General features: G+C 35.9%; 1 protein-coding gene across 13 annotated transcripts in view; it reads left to right on the top strand.

Annotated features, from left to right (window-relative positions):
* The window catches only part of HDAC9 (histone deacetylase 9), a 1,001,951-nt gene that overhangs the window by 789,509 nt on the left and 191,976 nt on the right, over positions 1-20,466 (top strand). For 12 of the 13 annotated variants that reach the window (XM_068550546.1, XM_068550536.1, XM_068550537.1 and 9 more), the window contains 4 exons: positions 7,757-7,812; positions 8,057-8,144; positions 13,756-13,875; positions 14,187-14,284. In XM_068550546.1, coding sequence (XP_068406647.1) covers positions 7,757-7,812; positions 8,057-8,144; positions 13,756-13,875; positions 14,187-14,284 — 362 coding nt within the window. The remainder of the gene's footprint in view (positions 1-7,756; positions 7,813-8,056; positions 8,145-13,755; positions 13,876-14,186; positions 14,285-20,466) is intronic. The other variant, XM_068550547.1, reaches the window with a different exon arrangement.

Genomic DNA, 20,466 nt, shown 5'->3' with positions numbered 1-20,466 from the left:
TTGGATTGGAAGAATCAACATTGTGAAAATGACTGTGCTACCCAAAGCAATCTACAGATTCAATGCAATCCCTATCAAACTACCAATGGCATTTTTCACAGAACTAGAAAAAATTCCACAGTTTTTGTATGGGAACACAAAAGACCCCGAATAGCCAAAGCAATCTTGAGAAAGAAAAACGGAGCTGGAGGAATCAGGCTCCCTGATTTCAGACTATACTACAAAGCTACAGTAATCAAGACAGTATGGTACTGGCACAAAAACAGAAATAGAGATCAATGGACTAGGATAGAAAGCCCAGAGGTAAACCCATGCACCTGTGGTCACCTTATCTTTGATAAAGGAGACAGAAATATACAACGGAGAAAAGACAGCCTCTTCAGTAAGTGGTGCTGGGAAAACTGGACAGCTACATGTAAAAGGATGAAATTAGAACACTCCCTAGCACCATACACAAAAATAAACTCAAAATGGATAAAAACCTAAATGTAAGGCCAGACACTCTAAAACTCTTAGAGGATAACATAGGCAGAACACTCTTTGACATAAACCACAGCAAAATCTTTTTTGACCCACCTCCTAGAGTAACGGAAATAAAAACAAAAATAAACAAATGGGACTTAATTAAACTTAAAAACTTTTGCACAGCAAAGGAAACCATAAACAAGACGAAAAGACAACCTTCAGAATGGGAGAAAAGATTTTCAAATGAAGGAACTGACAAATGATTAATCTGCAAAGTATATATACAGCTCATGCAGCTCAATATCAAAAGAACAACCCAATCAAAAAATGGGCAGAAGATCTAAATTTACCTTTCTCCAAAGAAGATATACAGATTGCCAACAAACACATGAAAGGATGCTCAACATCACTAATCATTAGAGAAATACAAATCAAAAGTACAATGAGGTATCACCTCACACCGGTCAGAATGGCCATCATCAAAAAATCTACAAGCAATAAATGCTGGAGAGGTTGTGGAGAAAAGGGAACCCTCTTGCACTGTTGGTGGGAATGTAAATTGATACAGTCACTATGGAGAACAGTATGGAGTTTCCTTAAAAAACTAAAAATAGAACTACCATGTGACTCAGCAATCCCACTAGAGGGTATATACCCTGAGAAAACCATAATTCAAAATAGTCATGTACCACAATGTTCATTGCAGCCCTATTTACAATAGCCAGGACATGGAAGCAACCTAGGTGTCCATGGACACATGAATGGATAGAGAAGATGTGGCACATATATTCAGTGGAATGTTACTCAGCCATAAAAGGAAACGAAATTGAGTTATTTCTAGTGAGGTGGATGGACCTAGAGTGTGTCATACAGAGTGATGTAAGTCAGAAAGAGAAAAACAAATACCGTATGCTAACTCATATATATGGAATCTAAAAAAACAAACAAAAGCTGCTTCTGATGAACCTAGGGGTAGGACAGGAATAAAGACACAGATGTAGAGAATGGACTTGAGGACATGGGGAGGGGGAAGTGTAAACTGGGAAGAAGTGAGAGAGTAGCACTGACATATATACACTACCAAATGTAAAATAGGTAGCTAGTGGGAAGCAGCTGCATATCACAGGGAGATCAGCTCGGTGCTTTGTGACCACCTATAGTGGTTGGATAGGGAGTGTTGGCGGGAGATGTAAGAGGGAGGCAATATGGGGATATATGTATATATATAGCTGATTCACTTTGTTATACAGCAGAAACTAACACAACATTGTAAAGCAATTATACTCCAATAAAGATGTTAAAAAATAAATAAATTTAAGAAATGCAAAAAAAAAAAAAAAAAGAGGTGTCCAGAGGCCAGATCATTTGTGCAATGTGGTTGGTCTTAAATGCTTGTTCTTAGGTGTCAGAGTGTGTGAGATGGAATCCCAGCACTGTCACTTGCTAGACATGAACCTAAAGCAAGTTCTTTAGTCTTTCTGTGCCTTCGTTTGCTCATTTGTGATATAGGAATAATAATATTATCTGCCCTCAGATATTTTTGGATTAAATGAATATCAAATATTGGAGTTTATTATTTGCATTATATTATTTTTGTGTTATGTATTACATTATAGCATTATAATATAATACTATTATTTGTCATTTTGTTTTTGTTTATTTTGTTTATATTAAGAGGAAAAATAAATACGTTTTTTTCTGTGGTGGCAGTAATCTAACAGATGAAATAATTAATGATATTGTAGAGAGAAGGGGAAACTATAGGTACTATGTCCTTGAATAGGTAAGAGAAGCAGCACAGGGGAATTAATTGCCCTTAGATAGTACTGGGGACTAGTAAATGGATAGAGTTTATTATGGAAGGATGAGGAAATTTTATTCTAATTGCTTCCATTTTGTAAGTGAAATAAGAAGCAAAGTCATCACAAAGGGTAAAGGGTGAGTAGGGGTTAGTGGAGATTTGAAGAAAGAGGAGAGGGTAGAAATACCATACGAAAGGCTTGGAGAGTTAATCGACTAAGGAATATAGTATGATTGCTGGGCATCTTGAAGAGCCTACTGAGATTTCCAATCATGAACTTAAAGGAAGCCCAGGCGTGTGGGTTTTATATATGCTTAGGTGCAGGAACAGAGCAGATGCAAGTTGTGTTTAATCAGAGTTACAATTTTACCAGGGGAGTATGTTGAAGGAAGAAAAGGACAAAGTGACTAAAAGTATGTTGTGGACTGAATATTTGTGTCCCCCAAAATTTATATGTTGAAGCCCTAACTCCCCATGTGACCAAATTTAGAGAAAGGGTCTGTGAGGGAATGATAAAGGTTGCATGATTTCATGAGGGTGGGGCCTTAATGCAGTAGGGCTGGTGTTCTTATAAGAAGTGGAAGAGACACCATAGTTCTCTCTGTGCTTGTATACATGCACTCAGAGAATGGCCTTGAGTGAGGACTCCAGAGACAAAGGAGATGGATCTGCAAGCCAGGAAGAATGCTCTCAACAGAAACCAAACCCTGCCAAACCTTAATCTCAAATTCCAGCCCCCAGAACTAAGAGAAATAAACTTATGTTGTTTAAGGCACCCAGCCTGTGGTATTTTATTTTGGGAGCCTAGCAGACCAACACACCGGGGGAGTATGTTGGAGGGAAAAAGGGACAAGTTGTCTAAAAGTATATGCAAGGAAGTAAATATAATAATGGACTCTGAAGTCTAAGTCAGATAAGGAGGGAAGGGAACATGGTGTTGGGGATTGAATGATGTACATCAAAAGTTAAGTAAGGTCAGGACTTCCCTGGCAGTCCAGTGGTTAAGACTTCACCTTCCAATGCAGGAGGTGTGGGTTCAATCCCTGGTCGGGCAGCTAAGATCCCACATGCCTCGTGGCCAGAAAACCAAAACAGAAAACAGAAGCAATCTTGTAACAAATTCAATAAAGACTTTAAAAATGGTCCACATCAAAAAAAATTTTTTTTTTAAAGTTAAGTAACGTCAAAGGATTGGAAGTCCCAGTGCTGCTGAAGCCTCAACTGGAAAATAGGAGAGTAGGAGGGTAGGATATTTGACATTGAGATTTTGTCAGAGATGTCGTTATTTATTGGTAATGGCAAGGTCTAGGAGTATGGCTGTAAATAGAAGACAGATTTATGGAAGGCAAGGAGTCAGAGAACTAAGAAATCATGATATTGAATAGATTTTCTGTGTGGTTATTGAAATCGCTAAGAAATTAACTGAGTGATGGAGACAAAGGCAGAAATTCCAAAGGCAAAATATTCAAGGAATGGATACAGATATAAGTACACAGATTTGAGTGATATTTAAAAGCAAAATCAACAGGAATTGGTCATGAATTAAAATGAGATAGAAGAACAATAGGGAGAGGGAGCCATTAAGGATAACTCACTGGTCCCTGACTTGAGCTACTGGATGAATCATGGTATCATTGGTAAGTTAGGGAAGGCTGCGAGAAGATCAGGAGTTTGATCTTGGATATTCTGAATTTGAAGTGACCTTGGGATATCCCAGCGAAGATATCAAGGAAGTGGGCTGGTATTTTGGTGCTCAGAGCAGGGTTCATCCTGGAAATAAAAATCTGTGAAGTATCTGATGATGGGTGGTAATTGAATTCCGTGAGAGTTGTGCCATTGCCTACGAAGTAAGTATAGAAAGAGGAGAGGAGAAGCCTAAGACTGGGCCTTGAGTAACTTCAGTATTTAATGAGCAGATTGAGGAGTATGAGCCTTAAAGGAGACTGATTAGGAAGTTGAAAGAGAGGTAAAGAAACCAGGAGAGTATGAAGTCACAGAAGCCAAGGGAAGAGAATCTTTTAAAAACGAAGGTGTAGCCAGTAGTGTTGAAAGCTAATGAGACCAAGTAGCCTGAGAGCATAAAAATCTCATTAGATTTAATGACATGGAGGCTATTGGTGACCTTAGTAAAAGCTTCATTAATGGACTAATGGAGGTGGAAGGTAAGTTAGAGATAGGTGACTGAGGCAGAGGTGAGGAAAAGCCAAAAAGAGAAAGCAGGATAGACCATGTTTTCAAGATTTTTAAAGGGGAAGAAAAGACATGTGGCAGTTAGAAGGGTCAATCAAAGTAAGGATGGAGATATATATATGTATATGTATAGTGTGGGTGTGTGTATTTGTATTGTCTTAGTTAACATATATATAATTTTATTTTCAAGGTGGCAGGAACTTGAGCCTATTTAAATCTTGATGAAATGTATATAATTGGGAATTTTAATATAAATTTAATATGTTAGTGAGGAAAACATAAATGATAGTGGAAAAGTAGGAGGGGATGGTATCCTAACTGCAGGTGATAGATTCTAGGAGGACTAACAACTTCTCTAGTGCAACAGGAGGGAAAGAGAGATGGACTACCCCAGGACTCAGTCATCTTAATTGTGTTCTATCTTCTCTCTTTCTGGGTGATCTAATCCTTTTTTACAAGAAAGAGTTGTGGAGGGTTGGTGCTGTGGGTTTCATGGTCTCAAAGCAGCCATGAGAAAGGAGAACACAAGCTCCGTCTTCTGCTGCAGGCAGGTTGGTGAGATGTGAGAGAGGAAATAGCTACCACCTGAGCATATTATGGGAGAAGCAGCCTTGCCAGGTTTCAACTAAGGAGAGGCAGGGGCCCCTCAGAAAAGACTTGGAAAATGTAGGGGAGTTTGCCATTCCTGAGAACACGTTGGAAAGTTTGGGTGGATCATGATAACTAAGAAAATATTTGTTATTGGCAAGAAGATAATTTTCGATCTAAAATCAAGTAGTTGAGCAAAATGGTAGCGGTAACGAAGAAAACTGTAAAGTGAAAGGCAGACCTTTTGTTCAAGGAATTTGGCCGTAAGAGAAAAGAAGAAGATGGAATTAAATTCTATTTGGCTTTTTGTCTTCTATAATCTAGCTAGTTACCTGTGCGATTTCACTTCCATTTTGTTCCTTAACATGAACTCTATTCAGGTTCATTTTCTGTACATAATACTTTCTAAAATCTTTTTTCTCTGAGCCATGTTTATGCTTTTCCCCCTGACCAGAATACCATTTAAGTCATTTTTCACCTTTATGAACACAACTCTTCTCGTAAGACCGTTTAAAATTTACCTCTCAACTTTCTCTTTGTTTTATAGTATTTTTTCACTCTGAAATAATTGACGTTTCTTGTAAAACCATTTGGAAAATACTTGAAATTATAAATTAAATATAATCCACATAATACTATCGCTCAGATATATCATGCTGTATGTATTATTTTTAACACCAGTACTTGTAAATTGCTAAGTCTTTTCTGTTCCACTAAATATTTATAACAAAATTTTAATGGCTCTCTAATATTCTGTGGTATAGATGTAGCATATTTCATTTAACCATTCTCCTAATATTAACCAACTTAGATAATTCCGATTTTTCCTATTGTAAATAAAACATTATCTTTTACATAAATACTTGTCTACACAATTAAAACACCTTTAGAGCAAAAATCCTTTAAGTAGATTACTAGTTCAAAGGGTAAATGTTTTATAAAGGCTCTAAATGTATACAGGTAGATTATTTTCCAGAAAGACTATAATAAATTATCCTCCTGCAGACATCATTTATCAGTATATAGGCACCCCTCCATTGTCAGCATGGAGTATTTTTAAGAGTTTTAATTTCCTAAGTGGAAAAATGGCTTCCCATTGGGATTTTCATCTGCTTGTATTTGATTACTAATTAAGGTGAATATTTTTTCTTATAGTTATTGATTACTGGATGTTTTCTTCTTTGTATTGTCTAGTCATGCCCTTTAGCACACAAAACATAGTATTTTTAATTGAATTATAAAAGATCATTAGTATTGTTAATCTAATTGTAAAATTTTGTTACATGCTAATTATCTTGCCTTGTATTATATTGGTTGTTATTTTCACCCTAACTACTGTTTTCGCGGTAAAATATATCACACATATCTAATCTTTACAGAAGTCTCCATTCTCGGAAGTCATGTAACACTCTAGAGTTTCACTCCACTATCTTAAAATTGCACTCTCTACTGTCTTGTGTTGTTCATTAATAGTTTCTTTTGTATTAATCTTTTATAGCCACAGAGATAGTAACTTGCTTAAGAACAAGAATAGGGAATATGTTTATCATTATTCCTAGATTTGTAATTGGTATTGTGTTATTGACTTCTAACTTGCTTCTGGGATTATCATTATGTATAGGCCCATCAAAATATATAGCAAATTAACTCGTGTGTTAATTACCATTATGTTCTAGAAAAATTTATGTACATTTACAGCCGTTGGGAATAGGTTATTTTTCTTGAGACTATCTTTATGCTTGTAGTAAGATTTGGGAAAAAATATCCCTGGGGTATATTAAAATTATTTCAAAAGTTTTAGGATTGTATATTAAAGAAACATTCTGTCATGAGCATGTTACTTGTATCATAGTTAAGTGAAAGGTGGTGTGAGCCATCTGATAAATGATTTCTTTTTTCACGTCAAGCAGCCCAGCTTTTCTGAGCATGCTGGCTTTGCAAGGATTTATAGTTCCCTGCCTTCATGCTGGAGTTACTTCAGCTTTCCGTGATGCATTCCAACTAATCTGGAGGTTAAGGCATTCCTTGATCATGGATAGATCTGATTGCTACTCAGCCCTGGAATTCTTTATAAAATTCCAGAACGTGGGCTAGAAATTGACTTAGGGAATCCAATAAAGTTGCAAGTCTTGGCAGTCATCCAAGCTAAATTTATAGACTGGAAGAAATATGGGCTTTCCATTGTTCTCTTTTTCACCTTTCTGGGGTTTCTTTTGTGTGTGTGTGAGTGTGTGAGTGTAAATTTATCATTTTGCTGACGTTGGAGTGGAAATAATCATTGAGGAAATCCAGCTAAAGAATTTACACTTTGGATCCTCCGTGGTCTTTCCGAACTTTGACCCAAACCTGCACCAAGAGTGAATTTGTTCTCCCTCTCTAGGATGCTGGTGTCATAAAATAAGAAGTTGTTCTTGAAAATGAATCATGCTAGTATAACAGCTGATGTACACATTTGCCAGCTAGGTACAACTCCCAAATCCCCGTTCTTCCCCTGGCTCTGTGGGAGCCTTCTTTTTGAGACATGATCTGAGAAAATGTGATCATATGTATTGTTTCTGTTCATCCTGTGAAATGGTAATGGGGGCAAGAAAACAAGCTCTGAAGCCTCTTACAGATTTCAGTCTTTTTGTGTGTGCCTGATGCTCTGTCGTACGTGGAGATCCAAGCAATCCTCTCCTATCTGATCAATGAAAATCTGTCTTGTTCTTACAGAATGGATTTGCTGTTGTGAGGCCCCCAGGCCATCACGCTGAAGAATCCACAGCCATGTAAGTACCAGGGACTGTTGCCCATCTCCAAGCGCCACGGTTCCTGGCGGTCACCTGCCCCGTGCATGTCTCTGAAGCCTCTAATTGTTAGCAGATGGACTGAGAAATCTTGCGAGGTACTCCCAGAAGCAGATTTATGGCTTCAGAGATCATATAGCATTTTAAAAAATGCTCTGAACATTATTTATAATGGTTTTCCTGGCTGATTTGCTTTCTTATTTCTCTGTTCTTCTCTATTCCGCAGGGGGTTCTGCTTTTTTAATTCAGTTGCAATTACCGCCAAATACTTGAGAGACCAACTAAATATAAGCAAGATATTGATTGTAGATCTGGTATGTATTCCTGGCCAGAGCTGCATTTTCAGTGACTCTAGGTAAAAGGGAGTGAATTTGTATTTCTCTGTTAGGTTGCCTTGCTTTTCGCACTTGCAAACAACTGAAGGGTGTGTTTCCTTTGAATGTGGAAACTCATTAAATTCAGGATTGCAGTTCTGAAACCATAAACATTCACGTTTCACTTTCATGGTGTTAACTGCAGTTTAATGAGAAGAAGGCGCAGATCAGGGCAACTTTTATGATGCTTAAATGAATTGATACTTCCACAGTTAAAATAACCCAACAGAACCTGAATTTACTTTTCCCTGCAGAATATAGACTTTAAATAGTCAGATGTGCTGGAAAGAATGCTGTTGCTTTGGTAACCAATTGGCCACTTCCCCTGGTTAGCAATCATGTTGCTTGTTGTGCAACAGTGGTATTATTAAAACAAGTCAGCATGTCATTTTTTTCTGAAAAGATCTCAGATCATGTATGCCAGTTTGGGATGACTCCCGGCAGGAACCCTGAGTGATTAAAAGTCAGAGGCATTAGATTAGTCTTGCATTTTAACATGATGCATTCTTACACAATAGAGTTATAATTTGTTTAACAAATGGTTTGTTTAAATGCAGATGACACTTGGCAGGTTGTCTATAGTATATTTGTGAATAATGAGCTGGAGATCTGCCCCATACAAAAGGACCAACCCAGGAAAGGGCGAAAGAGAGCTGACTGGTGATTTATGAGCCCCGTTTTCGGTTTGCCTCCAGTTCACGAGGAGGTGTAATAGGTTGTCTGACAAAGCATAGACAGGAAATGAACCCTGGCATCCAAAGCTAACCTGCTACATCTGCACTTAATTAATTTTTGCAGGTGATAAAAGATTTAAAGGCAAAATATGTTAAAAGTTTTTTTTGAAGTGCAAGGCTTAATAGTCTAAATCTTGTTCATATCTGCACTCATAATTAAATCTTATTGGGAAGTCGTGGCCTCCCTGTCCCGCCCTCCGATTCAGTTAAGCAGGCACACCAAAGGGTTGAGAGAGCACAAACCAAGCCATGTGAAGAAATACTTAGTCAAGTTAAAATGAAGATAAAAGGAATGAAAGACTGATAACCATTTGTACTGTTTGGTAGGAATGGTTATTTTCCACATCCTGCAGTGTAGCCTTTCTGCAAGTTCTTTGGTGCTGAGAGTATTGAAACCCAACTTCCCATGTATTTTCCAAACATGCTTAAATTTCAGTATAGGTCATAGTTCAACATTAAAGAAATGTGTTGAAGGCCTAGATATACTACAGCAGCAAGGTCTTAAAATTTTACAAAAATGAGGACATCAGTACCTATTTTCCCATGTATGTACAAAATGACGTTTTAAATAATTAATAATCATTGGCTCGCATGATTTATAAGATGGTAAATTTAAAAAATAATTTAATATGTTCCTAGACCTCTTAAGTTTTGCTCGAAAGATAAGCGAAAAACTTGAAGAAAGGGTAGCAGACGAAGACCAAGGATTGTGGGAAAATTTTTCTATGCTTTCTAAATTTGTCACAATTATTCAGGAAGGAGATTGTTAAGCTGTCACCCTATCCTTAAGAATTTTTTAGTATTACTTTCTGAGGAATCTCCTCTTCTATGAAGATAAAAACTGTTAAGAGGCTCTTTGAAAACACATTTGTGACATCCAAACTCTAAAGCAGTGAATTGTACAAGAGACTTGAAGGCTAAAATGCCTGGCTTGTGATAGATGAATATTTTGTACCTCAGAGGATTTGTGTGTAAGGTTTTGTTTTTGTACATGAATATAAGAATAAAAGATTGTTGGATGTAATTTGATATGATTTATAAATTAAGTTGCTTGGTAGCTGTAAGGAGTGTCCTGTAAGCTTACTGGCCTTTGATTATGAATTTGCTCTATTATCCCACGTAAAGGATACTGATTTCCCAACAGGCTATAGTAAAAGAGAAGTTTTTGTTTTATATTCTCTAAACATATGAAGTTCTGTCCAAAGGGTTGCCTCTGAGATCACCACCAGCCCGCATATTCTTACTTTCAAGTCTTCCAAATTCTGCAGCTGCAGGGATACTTTGAGGAAATTCCCCTGTTTCTTCCAGCTGCCGAGAAGGAAGTTTTAAAGTGCCACGTGGCGCTGAGACATCCGTTCTCCCTGGCTGACAGGTCTGTTCTGCAAGTTAGCAGAGGAAAAGTGAAGGTTCTTCAGTGGCAAAAGAACTTCATTCCTGCATATACAAAGTCACTAACTTTAGCTAAATGGTATGAACCAGCTCCATCAATTCCTGGGCCAACAGAAGGCAGAGCTACTCCATTGTTTCAGCAGCTAGGTTCCACATTTTTTAGATGCCTAGTAACAGAGAGCTCTAATTCACCCCCTATTTGAGGCCACAGCCAAATATCAGAGGCGTTGAGTATTGTAGGCAGGAATGATTCTAGTTGATCTGTGGAGCTTATTCATTCCAGTTCTCCTTCTGGGGAAGATTCCAAAGATATGCAGATTGGTGAGGAGAGAGAGCAGGTGCACTTGCTTTTCAGCTTGCAAGAGACTGGCCGTTGTGTTCAGGGCGTGAACCTGTCCTAGAAGTAGAATTTGCCTGAATGACTCAGGTAGCTTTTATGTAATGTGACTTTTAGTTGAAAATAATATGTTTTAGGCTATTTTCATTAAAAAAAAAAAAGACACTTCAAATGTCCATAGATTTTAGGCAATTCCATTTTTGGTGAAGCACCAAACTTGACCAGAGGATTGTCGCAAGTGCCAGTACTAAATAATTATAAGTGATAACGTTAGTTGATAGAATATATAATTTATTCAGAGCTATTTTAACATTGTAGTGAAAACATGTTGGCTCTAAATCCTTGTATAGAATAAATTTTCACAGTATATCTTTAACCAGTAAAATAGCGAAATGATTTTTCAGTATTTCCCAGCAAATCTTAGATACAAGATCTATTTTGAGGCTGTTCATGATTTGGTTCATTTCCTTCCTATAGTAAGTCCTCATAATCACTAATAATTGTCTTATATTGATCTAGTATATATTTGTTGCTATGGAGAAAAAATCCTCAGATCATATCTGACCAGTAAGAAGTTTGTATTTATATTTTCAGAGAAACTGGAAAAATACTCTCAAGATTATAAGTTGTTGCCCAAAACAAAAGGCACATTTGGACTTACCTTTATCTCTAAATGCTTTGTGAATATAAATATGGAATCAAGAATTATCCAACTATTTTTAGAATGGGTTTGTGAATTTTAATGAATAATGTCTGTCAAAACCTTATTGTGCTATGGGCAAGAGTATATTTCTTATTCTGAAATTTATGCAACAATAAGCACCCAACACATTTTTGAAGAACATATTATTTTATATCTAAGACAAATTATCTCTTATTTGACCTTCTTAGATAAACCTTTACAACATCAAGGCAATATTTTTCTGGTTTTCAAACTGTGGCTGTATCTAGGCCCACAGCAAAATTTTTCTTGCAACGCTGACTAAAAATTCTATCCTGTAGTAGAAATGCAAACATTCTATCACTGTTATTTTTCAAAATATTTTGTTTGTCCATCCTCTAGGTATCCAGTAGCAAATTCAAGACATTGTGGGTTAAGTTGTATCATTTTAGTTCTCATAAAGGAAAAGTTTTGCTATTTCCTCCTTCCTTTCCTCTGAACGTTCAGAAATCCAGGAATTAATATATATATTTTTCAGTAAGCTATTTTTTTTCCTGATGTGTGTATGCCTTTAGTCAGGACAAGTTTCTGGAAAGATGCCTTTCTTTCCAAATATTTTATGATTCCTTAATTGATTTTGGAAATGTGTACTATGTAAAAGGGGGGAGGATTACTGTATGTCTACACTGTGGATAGCAAGCTCACTGCAGGCTTTTAGAACCTACCAAAAGGAGGTTTTGGTGGTGTCTAGTGAGGGAGTTCTGGGCTGGAGGTTGAAGTGGAGACAAGTTATATAAACCTCAATAAGGAGCAATAATGACCACCAGTCTCACTTCATAGGTTTGCTAAGAAGATCAAAGAGATAATGAATGTAAGTGTAAGTTAACAGCATAATGGTTATGAGTTTGGCCTTTGGAGTGAGAAGTGGATTCAAGACCCTGTCTTGAAAAATAACTGAAGCTCTCCAAGTCTCAGTCTACTTACCTTTTAAATCAGCGATAATATCATATACCTCATGTAAATGTTAAATAATCTATGCAAGATATTTAATATGGTACCTGACTCAAAAATTGTAGGAATCATTGTTGAAAATAGTGTGATTCTTACTGATATAAAATAAAGTATAATGTAAGTAAGTAGTTACAAGTGACCAATACTTTTTTATAACAGAACCTGAAACTATAAATGTTACACATGTAGCAGTAATATTATATTAAATACAAATATATAGGTTATTCACTTTTATGAGTCATTTATTTTATCTTGTTCAGAAGCTATTAGGAACCATATTAACTGAGACTCTTAACACTTGGGGTCTTTTAGTAAGGACGTTTTTAAAAATGCTATTGGTTTTATTTTTCCTATATCTTTTATCAATTCCGTCATGTTTATATCATAAAACAATTAGAAAAAAAGAACTCTTAAGTTTTGAATCATTATCAAATACAGATGTCCTAAGAATTTTTTTTTCTTTCATTTTAATGAAACAGGCCCTTTTTTTTTCCTGTGGTAAGGGGGAGTGGTGTGGAGAAAGAAAATATAGGAAGAAGGAGGCTGGGAAGAGAGCCATAATATAATATTAAAATTAGGCAAATTGGACAAGATTGCATAAAGGCTCATGCCATCTTTCTGCTTTCGCCCAAATGATTTAATAGCTAATGAGCTCACGCTCCTGTGTCTTTGACTCTTGCCTTCACGATTTTACCAAAATAAAGTATGAAGTCCTTTTTGCATCTGGCATCTCTTTTGAAGTCATTCTAACTGCTGAGGGACTGCTAACTGAATTGAACGCTTCAAGAGAGCCAATTTACTCAGCTGGTTGCAAAGCCTTTGACCTTAATGGTGGGACTTGGCAAATCAATGCGTACACGTATGTTTAGTGTTCTGTCAAGAATTGCGAAAATGCTCTGTAAGCCATAGATCCTTCTGCAAAATACTAGTTTGTAGTTTAAACATTAGTCTTTCTTCAGAGGCCAATGAGGCTAGTTAATTAAGCCTAAGGGGTTATGAACTGTTGGCAGTTAATAAGTCATAAAATTCCTCCATAAAACAGGATGCGAGATTCCATCACTGAAGCAAAGAGTACAAAGGGCCGGTGTATAAATATCTAATTGTACCAAAGGACTGGGCTTTCTCAATGACTGCTCATCTGGAGTCTCCAGGGCATGTTTGCTGTGGTTTCCTGATTTTTAGAAGCCAGTTTAAAAAATGAGTGCATTAAAGGGTAATTTGCCTGAAAGTTCAGGAAGTAAAGGGGGTGGTGTGGAAGCAAGCTGAACAGGAGAAAGAAAGAGGGACATACAAGACAGAAAATGAGAAGGAGGGTGGGGTAGAAAGACAGGGAACTAGAAATTAGAAAAGTTGTCTCCACACAGAGTGAGACGCGACTGTATTTGTCATCTGTTTTTTTTTTTTTTTTTTTCCCTGTAGGATGTTCACCATGGAAATGGTACACAGCAGGCCTTTTATGCTGACCCCAGCATCCTGTATATTTCACTCCATCGCTATGATGAAGGGAACTTTTTCCCTGGCAGTGGAGCCCCAAATGAGGTTCGGTTTATTTCTTTAGAGCCCCACTTTTATTTGTATCTTTCAGGTAATTGCATTGCATGATTACCCCTAATTTTCTTGTCCTTTGCTGGTGTTTTAAATTACACGAGATTACTGAATTGTCCCACGGGACCAAGAACCAGTGCAGAACAAGTGCATAACCCAGAGCACTGGTTGTCAAGCAAAGTTTGGCTGATTTGACATGTTGTTTGATGTTTACTTCAAGAGCTCACATGTGTTTGTTTTCCTCTCTTCTTGCTTCTTCCCTGTGCTCTTCTCTACCCACTGTGGTGTGGTTTTTCTCTTCCTAGGTTGGAACAGGCCTTGGAGAAGGATACAATATAAATATTGCCTGGACAGGTGGCCTTGATCCCCCCATGGGAGATACTGAGTACCTTGAAGCGTTCAGGTTGGTACTTCTTTCTCTGAAAGTGGAAAATTAGAAAACAAATGAAACAACACCAAATGTAAAAGAGAAACGTAAATTTCTAACTAAGGTAAAGTAGCTAAAGGAGTCATTCTATTAAAGCTCCAAAAAATGTTTGGTTTGAGGGACCTGAATATTGCTACAAAGCCACTTAAGGAGTGTGTGTACCAAAAAAAGGTACATCAAGACCTAGTTGTAGTTATATAGGTATGTTCGCCAATGGCCAGGCATGTTCCCCTCTTTCTGCAAAAAAAAAAAAAGGGGAAAAAAAGATTTTATTATTAAGTATTCTGGAAAATTCTGCCTATTATGACATATGATGTGATTTATAATGGACATTAGCGTATTAACCGCTCTGGGAATTCCTTCACTACCTATTTAACTTTTTTGAACAGACATTTCGCAAACTTCACTGGACTAAAGAATTTTTTGCACATATTTTTACATTTAGCACCACTTGGCATTTTTAGTTCCAAGGAACATTGGCCTAGGCAATCTCATTTCATGGTTAAGTAAATGGCTTTTCCCTCTCATAATATGTGTATTTTCCCTCTCACATTAAAACACCAACTGATTAATTGGTTGTTGCCAGTTTCTTTAGAAAATGTAGGCAGTAATTAAAGTGTATATTAATATATACACATTGCTACTTTTTTTCTAAAGAGCTTTAAAAATTAGTTGAAACAAGAAATACAATAAATTAAAAGTTTTTGTTTTGGATATAGTTTTTTAAGGCATTTATTCTCTGGAATTAAAATTTTGTTCATTGTTTGGAAAGGTCTCTGTTTTAAGGGAAATAGCAGATTATGTCAATATGTGCCTCACTTGCAAGATTTTAGGAGATTTTAACCTATTGGTACTGCGTGAATTTTGGATGTTTTGTTTATTTGAAGCAAAAGCAAACAACTGCATGATAAGAAATTTTTGAAGCATTCTTTTCTTTGGCTAATTTACCAATTATAAATTCCCAAGGGAAAAATCCTGTCGACAACGCATCTGAAATACATAAGAAAATTTTTTAATCAGTAAAGTTTTGATGGGTTTCTGTTGTCCTTTGTATCATTCATACTTAAATTTCTCCTTTGGGAGTCATTTCTCATTTGAAAACAGGCCCAGGAAAAATGATAGAAAATTGCTATTTTTAAGAATTTACATTAAAATAAATATATTGTCTTGATATTTGAGAAAAATTCTCATATTTCAGATTTGTACTTTGAAAACAATGTACATGTTCTATAAATAGTACATGTATCTTTACTATTTATAGAAAAAAATAGGTGAAATGAGTTTATTTATTTTGACTTGGGTTGTCTATGAAGATATCTTGCGTTAATTAGCAGTAAAAGTAAACAATTATATTAAGAAACTATAGGGGTTTCAATATTATGAATTATTTTTGCAACTTAACAAAACATTATTAATATTTTTAAGGAACTCTAATGGGATAATAGATTTTTATATTATCTCACATATGAATTTATTTGTCTGTTTACCAAGTTGACCTAGTAACTTACATGGTACACACATTAAGTTCTCAACTTTACTATAGCATATGATCATAGTCATTGGTCTGCAACATAGAATTACTAGTTTTTTATTATCATAATACTATTTGTGTTACTGTAGCTTTACATAAGAATGCATTATGCATTCACAGCAGGGAAGGATAATTAATATTTTGTATCTATTTGTTTTCTCATGACAAAGTTAATGGTAGATGAGATTTTTTTAAAAGAACCCCTTTGAACACAACAATTTCATTAAATAATGTGAAAACAGATATTAAGTGTACATTATTGATTTTTTACTGAAATGGTAAGTGAATCAAGTGCTCCTTGAACGTCCCCAAGAATGGCACCTTCTCTTTGCCTGGAATGTGGACACTTTATTTTAGAAAACTTTTTTAAACTTCCCAGTGCGGTCACCATATCCAGACTTAATTAGAGGAGAAGCAGCATTATTTAGCTAGGCTGCAGAAATGTAAAATTCTGACTTTTAATGTTCATAGTTATTTAAGAACCAGATTTAAACTATAATAATTCTGTCAGTTTTTAACTGTACTATACCATGTCTGCTTGCTGCTCAATGTGTATAACTGGAAGTACTTGTAAACTTTTGAAGGAGGAATCAAGAAAGTAAGTCCTTCATTCAAAAAATATTCATTGAACACTTAGTATATGCCAGGAACAATGGCGAGCACTTGGAATTTAGAGCCAGCTTGCTCTCAGGGAACATAATAGAAGTGATACTTATTGTTCTAGTGAACAGATGTCCTTAGACATAGGATAAAATGATGAATTCTTCCTGAAGGGTTTCGGGAAAGGCTTCATCAAGTATTGTTCAACCTGTGCCTTCAAAGATGAGTGGGAGTTTTCAAGGGGTAAAAGAATTGGAGTAGGGGGATTCATACTAGGCAGAGAGAATAGACTGTGAAAAGCATGGAACCATAAAATGATCTTGCTCTGTGGGCTCAAGAGCATGAGGGTGGGATTGCATGGCAGGTATACAGATCATACTTCATAAAGTCTTTTGCAGGCAAAGAATGCCCATCTAAATATATAAATTTCTTTCTAATTTTGGGCTCTAGTGCGATAGACTCCCAAATAATTTTTAATGTAGTATTATTTTATAAGCATGTCCTTCTTAATATAATCCTTTTTCTAAGTATTGAAACTAAAGCTCTTTCTGGCATCTGTGCGTGGGTGCAGAATACAGAGGTTGGGAGAAGAGTAAATGGTACCTTCTCTTTTTTCTCAATTTTTAATTGTTTCTGGACTATGATAAGTATCTTTGTAAGGAAAGCCTCTCTGAAACTCCATTTGTAATAGGATATAAGATGGCTGCTAATTTAAAATTTGCATATATATTGCCTTTGTGGTCTCTATTATGTGTTTTTCTCTGTGGCAAAAAAAATTGCAGGCAAACCAAACATTTTCATGTTTGCTGTAAGTTTTAAAGATAGTTTTAAAAATATAATAGAATATCTAAATTAGTTCAGATAATTCGTTGTTTCTTCCTTGTAGTTATCATTCATCTCTGAAATAACTGAAGGTTATGATTCAGATTTTTCTCAAGAGTTTTAAAAATCTTCAAATAATTTTAAATATCTTCTATGTTCACCTAAAATATATTTCTTAGGTTATCATTTTATTAAATAATTATGGGTATTTGTGTTAAGGTCTTACATGCCAGGTTCTAGCTTATAAATTTTATAGACATCATGGCTATTTCTTAAGTGGTTTGTATAAGCCACAGAACTACTATATGGAAGGGCCATGATGTGGCTCTAAAAATCTATGCTCTTTCTATACCACCACACTGCTACTCTCTTCTACTGTTCATGACTTAAAAGACTAAGGTGTGATAAAGCATAGTGAACTTATACTGAAACATAAGGCCTTCTACCCCAAACCTAAATCACAAATGGCTAGTCCACAGCATGGCAGAGAAGAGCTATTAAGTAATACTGGCCGAATGAATCAATTAATAAATAAATAAATCAGAGAAGAAAGGGGGAGTAATACACTACAGTAGAAGCACTGGAAACCCCTGAGGGACCTGCATGAATCCTATCTCTTGGTCCCTCAAGGAGCATGCTTCACAAAGAACTCTGGACACCCATTCATTTGCTTATAACAGTTTCAAATGTCTTCTCTTCATTCGACAAATTTGCTGAATGCCTGCTTAGCAGCTTCTGTTCCAATCACTTCAAAATATTGTTCCAGTGGTTCTGTCTTATCCATAATCCCTAGATGAGCGCTGGACACATTTTTTCTAAAGATTAATTCTTTAAGAGTTCTATAGATGTTAAAGTGGTTATTTATATAAGAGAATTTATTTTTTGTACAGTATTATATGTTACAGGTGTACAGTATAGTGATTCACAATTTTTAAAGGTTATACTCTATTTATAGTTATTATAAAATGTTGGCTATATTCCCTATGTTATACAATATATCATTGTAGCTTATTTTGTACATAGTAGTCTGTACCTCTTAATCCCCTACCTCTAAATTGCCCCCCTTCCCTCTCTCCACTGGTAAGTACTAGTTTGTTCTCTATATCTGTGAGTCTGCTTCTTTTTTGTTCTGTTCACTAGTGTGTTGTATTTTTTTAGCTTTTTCATGTATGTGATATCATACAATATTTGTCTTTCTCTGTCTGTCTTATTTCACCTAGCATAATGCCCTCCAAGTCCATCCATGTTGCTGCAAATGACAAAACTTTATTCTTTTCTATGGCTCAGTAGTATTCCATTGTGTGCATACACACACACACACACACACACACCCTACATCTTCTTTATCCATTCATCTGTTGATGGACCCTTAGGTTGCTTCCGTATCTTGGCAGCTGTAAATAATGCTGCTGTGAACATCGGGGTGCCTGTATCTTTTCGAATTAGTGTTTTTGGGTTTTTTTGGATGTGTACCCAAGAGTGAAATTGCTGTGTCATATGGTAGTTCTATTTTTAATTTTTTGAGAAACCTTCATGCTGTTTTCCACATTGGGTGCACTAATTTACATTCCCACCAACAGTGTGTGCGGGTCCCCTTTTCTCCACATCCTTGCCAACATTTGTTATTTGTGTTCTTTCTGATGATAGCCATTCGGACCGGCGTGAGGTGATATCTCATTGTGGTTTTCATTTGTATTTCTCTGATGATTAGCGATGTTGAGCATCTTTGCATGTGTTTGTTGGCCATCTGCATGTCCTCTTTGGAAAAACGTCTATTCAGTTCTGTCCATTTTTTAATCAGGTTATTTGGTTTTCTGATGTTGAGTTGTACGAACTATTTATATATGTTGGATATTAACTCCTTATTGGTCATAACATTTGCAAATATTTTCTCCCATTCAGTTAGTTGTCTTTTCATTTTGTCAATGGTTTCCTTTGCTTTGCAAAAGTTTTTATGTTTAATTAGGTCCCTTTTGTTTATTTTTGCTTTTATTTCCTTTGCTTTAGGAGACAGATCCAAAAAACTATATTGCTATGATTTCTGTCAAAGCGTATTCTGCCTGTGTTTTCCTCTAAGAGTTTGATGGTGTCTGGCCTTACATTTAGGTCTTTAATCCATTTTGAGTTTATTTTTGTGTATGGTGTTAGGGAGTATTCTAATTTCATTCTTTTACATGTAGCTGTCCAGTTTTCCCAGCACCACTTATTGAAGAGACTGTCTTTTCTCCATTGTATATTCTTGCTTCCTTTGCCATAGGTTAATTGACCGTAAGTGTTTGGGTTTATTTCTGAGCTCTCTATTCTGTTCCATTTATCTATGTATCTGTTTTTGTGCCAGTGCCATAATGTTTTGATTACTGTAGCTTTTATAATAGTCTGAAGTCAAGGAGAGTGATTCCTCAAGCTCTGTTCTTCTTTCTCAAGATTTTTCAGGCTGTTCAGCCTCTTTGGGGTTTCCATACAAATTTTGAGATTATTTTTTCTAGTTCTGTGAAAAATGCCATTGGTATTTTGATAGGAATTGCACTGAATCTATAGATTACATTGGGTAGTATGGTAATTTTAACAGTATTAGTAGTTTGTTCATAGTGGGCAAGATAATATGTATCTCATGCTTCTAATTGAATCTAATGAGGAAAACATCTCCACGTGTTTAAAAAAAAGAGTAGCAATTTCCAATGTAGAAATAAAATATTAGTAGTCCCTCATATTATGCATATTTTATTGGATAGAAAAATAAATGAATGAATGAGTGAATGAATGACGATCTCTGTGGATTTTTAATTTCAAAAAATAGGTGTAAGCCCTTTACATTTGGAAGGTATTGATGAAATAATAAATGACTCATTTGGCACACACTGAGAACAAGCTAAGAGAGTGGCTTAGAGCTGTTGATCTCGGTTCCTTAGATGCAAACAAGTTGTGATTTTTAAAAAATTACTGCTCTCCAGGCCAACGTGTTTATAGTCTGTAGCTACCATAATTAATATTTGTTCATGGTAAGGATTTCCAAATACAAAGGGTCTGTAAATATCAGGTCTTCGGGCATGTTCACCTCTGGGGGAAAACTCCTAAACAGAATGATTCTGTTTCACCAAGGTTGTCAGTATGACAACTGAAAAAGAGGGATTGAGCGAGTTATCTAATCTAGAAGATAAATATCTAGTCAAAATATATGTTGTTATTTCTATTGTAAACTAGTTGT

Source organism: Eschrichtius robustus, chromosome 8, assembly GCF_028021215.1.
Source record: "Eschrichtius robustus isolate mEscRob2 chromosome 8, mEscRob2.pri, whole genome shotgun sequence".
NCBI lineage: Eukaryota > Metazoa > Chordata > Mammalia > Artiodactyla > Eschrichtiidae > Eschrichtius > Eschrichtius robustus.
Note: the sequence above shows the minus strand (reverse complement) of the source record. Positions and strands in the feature narration are given on the sequence as shown.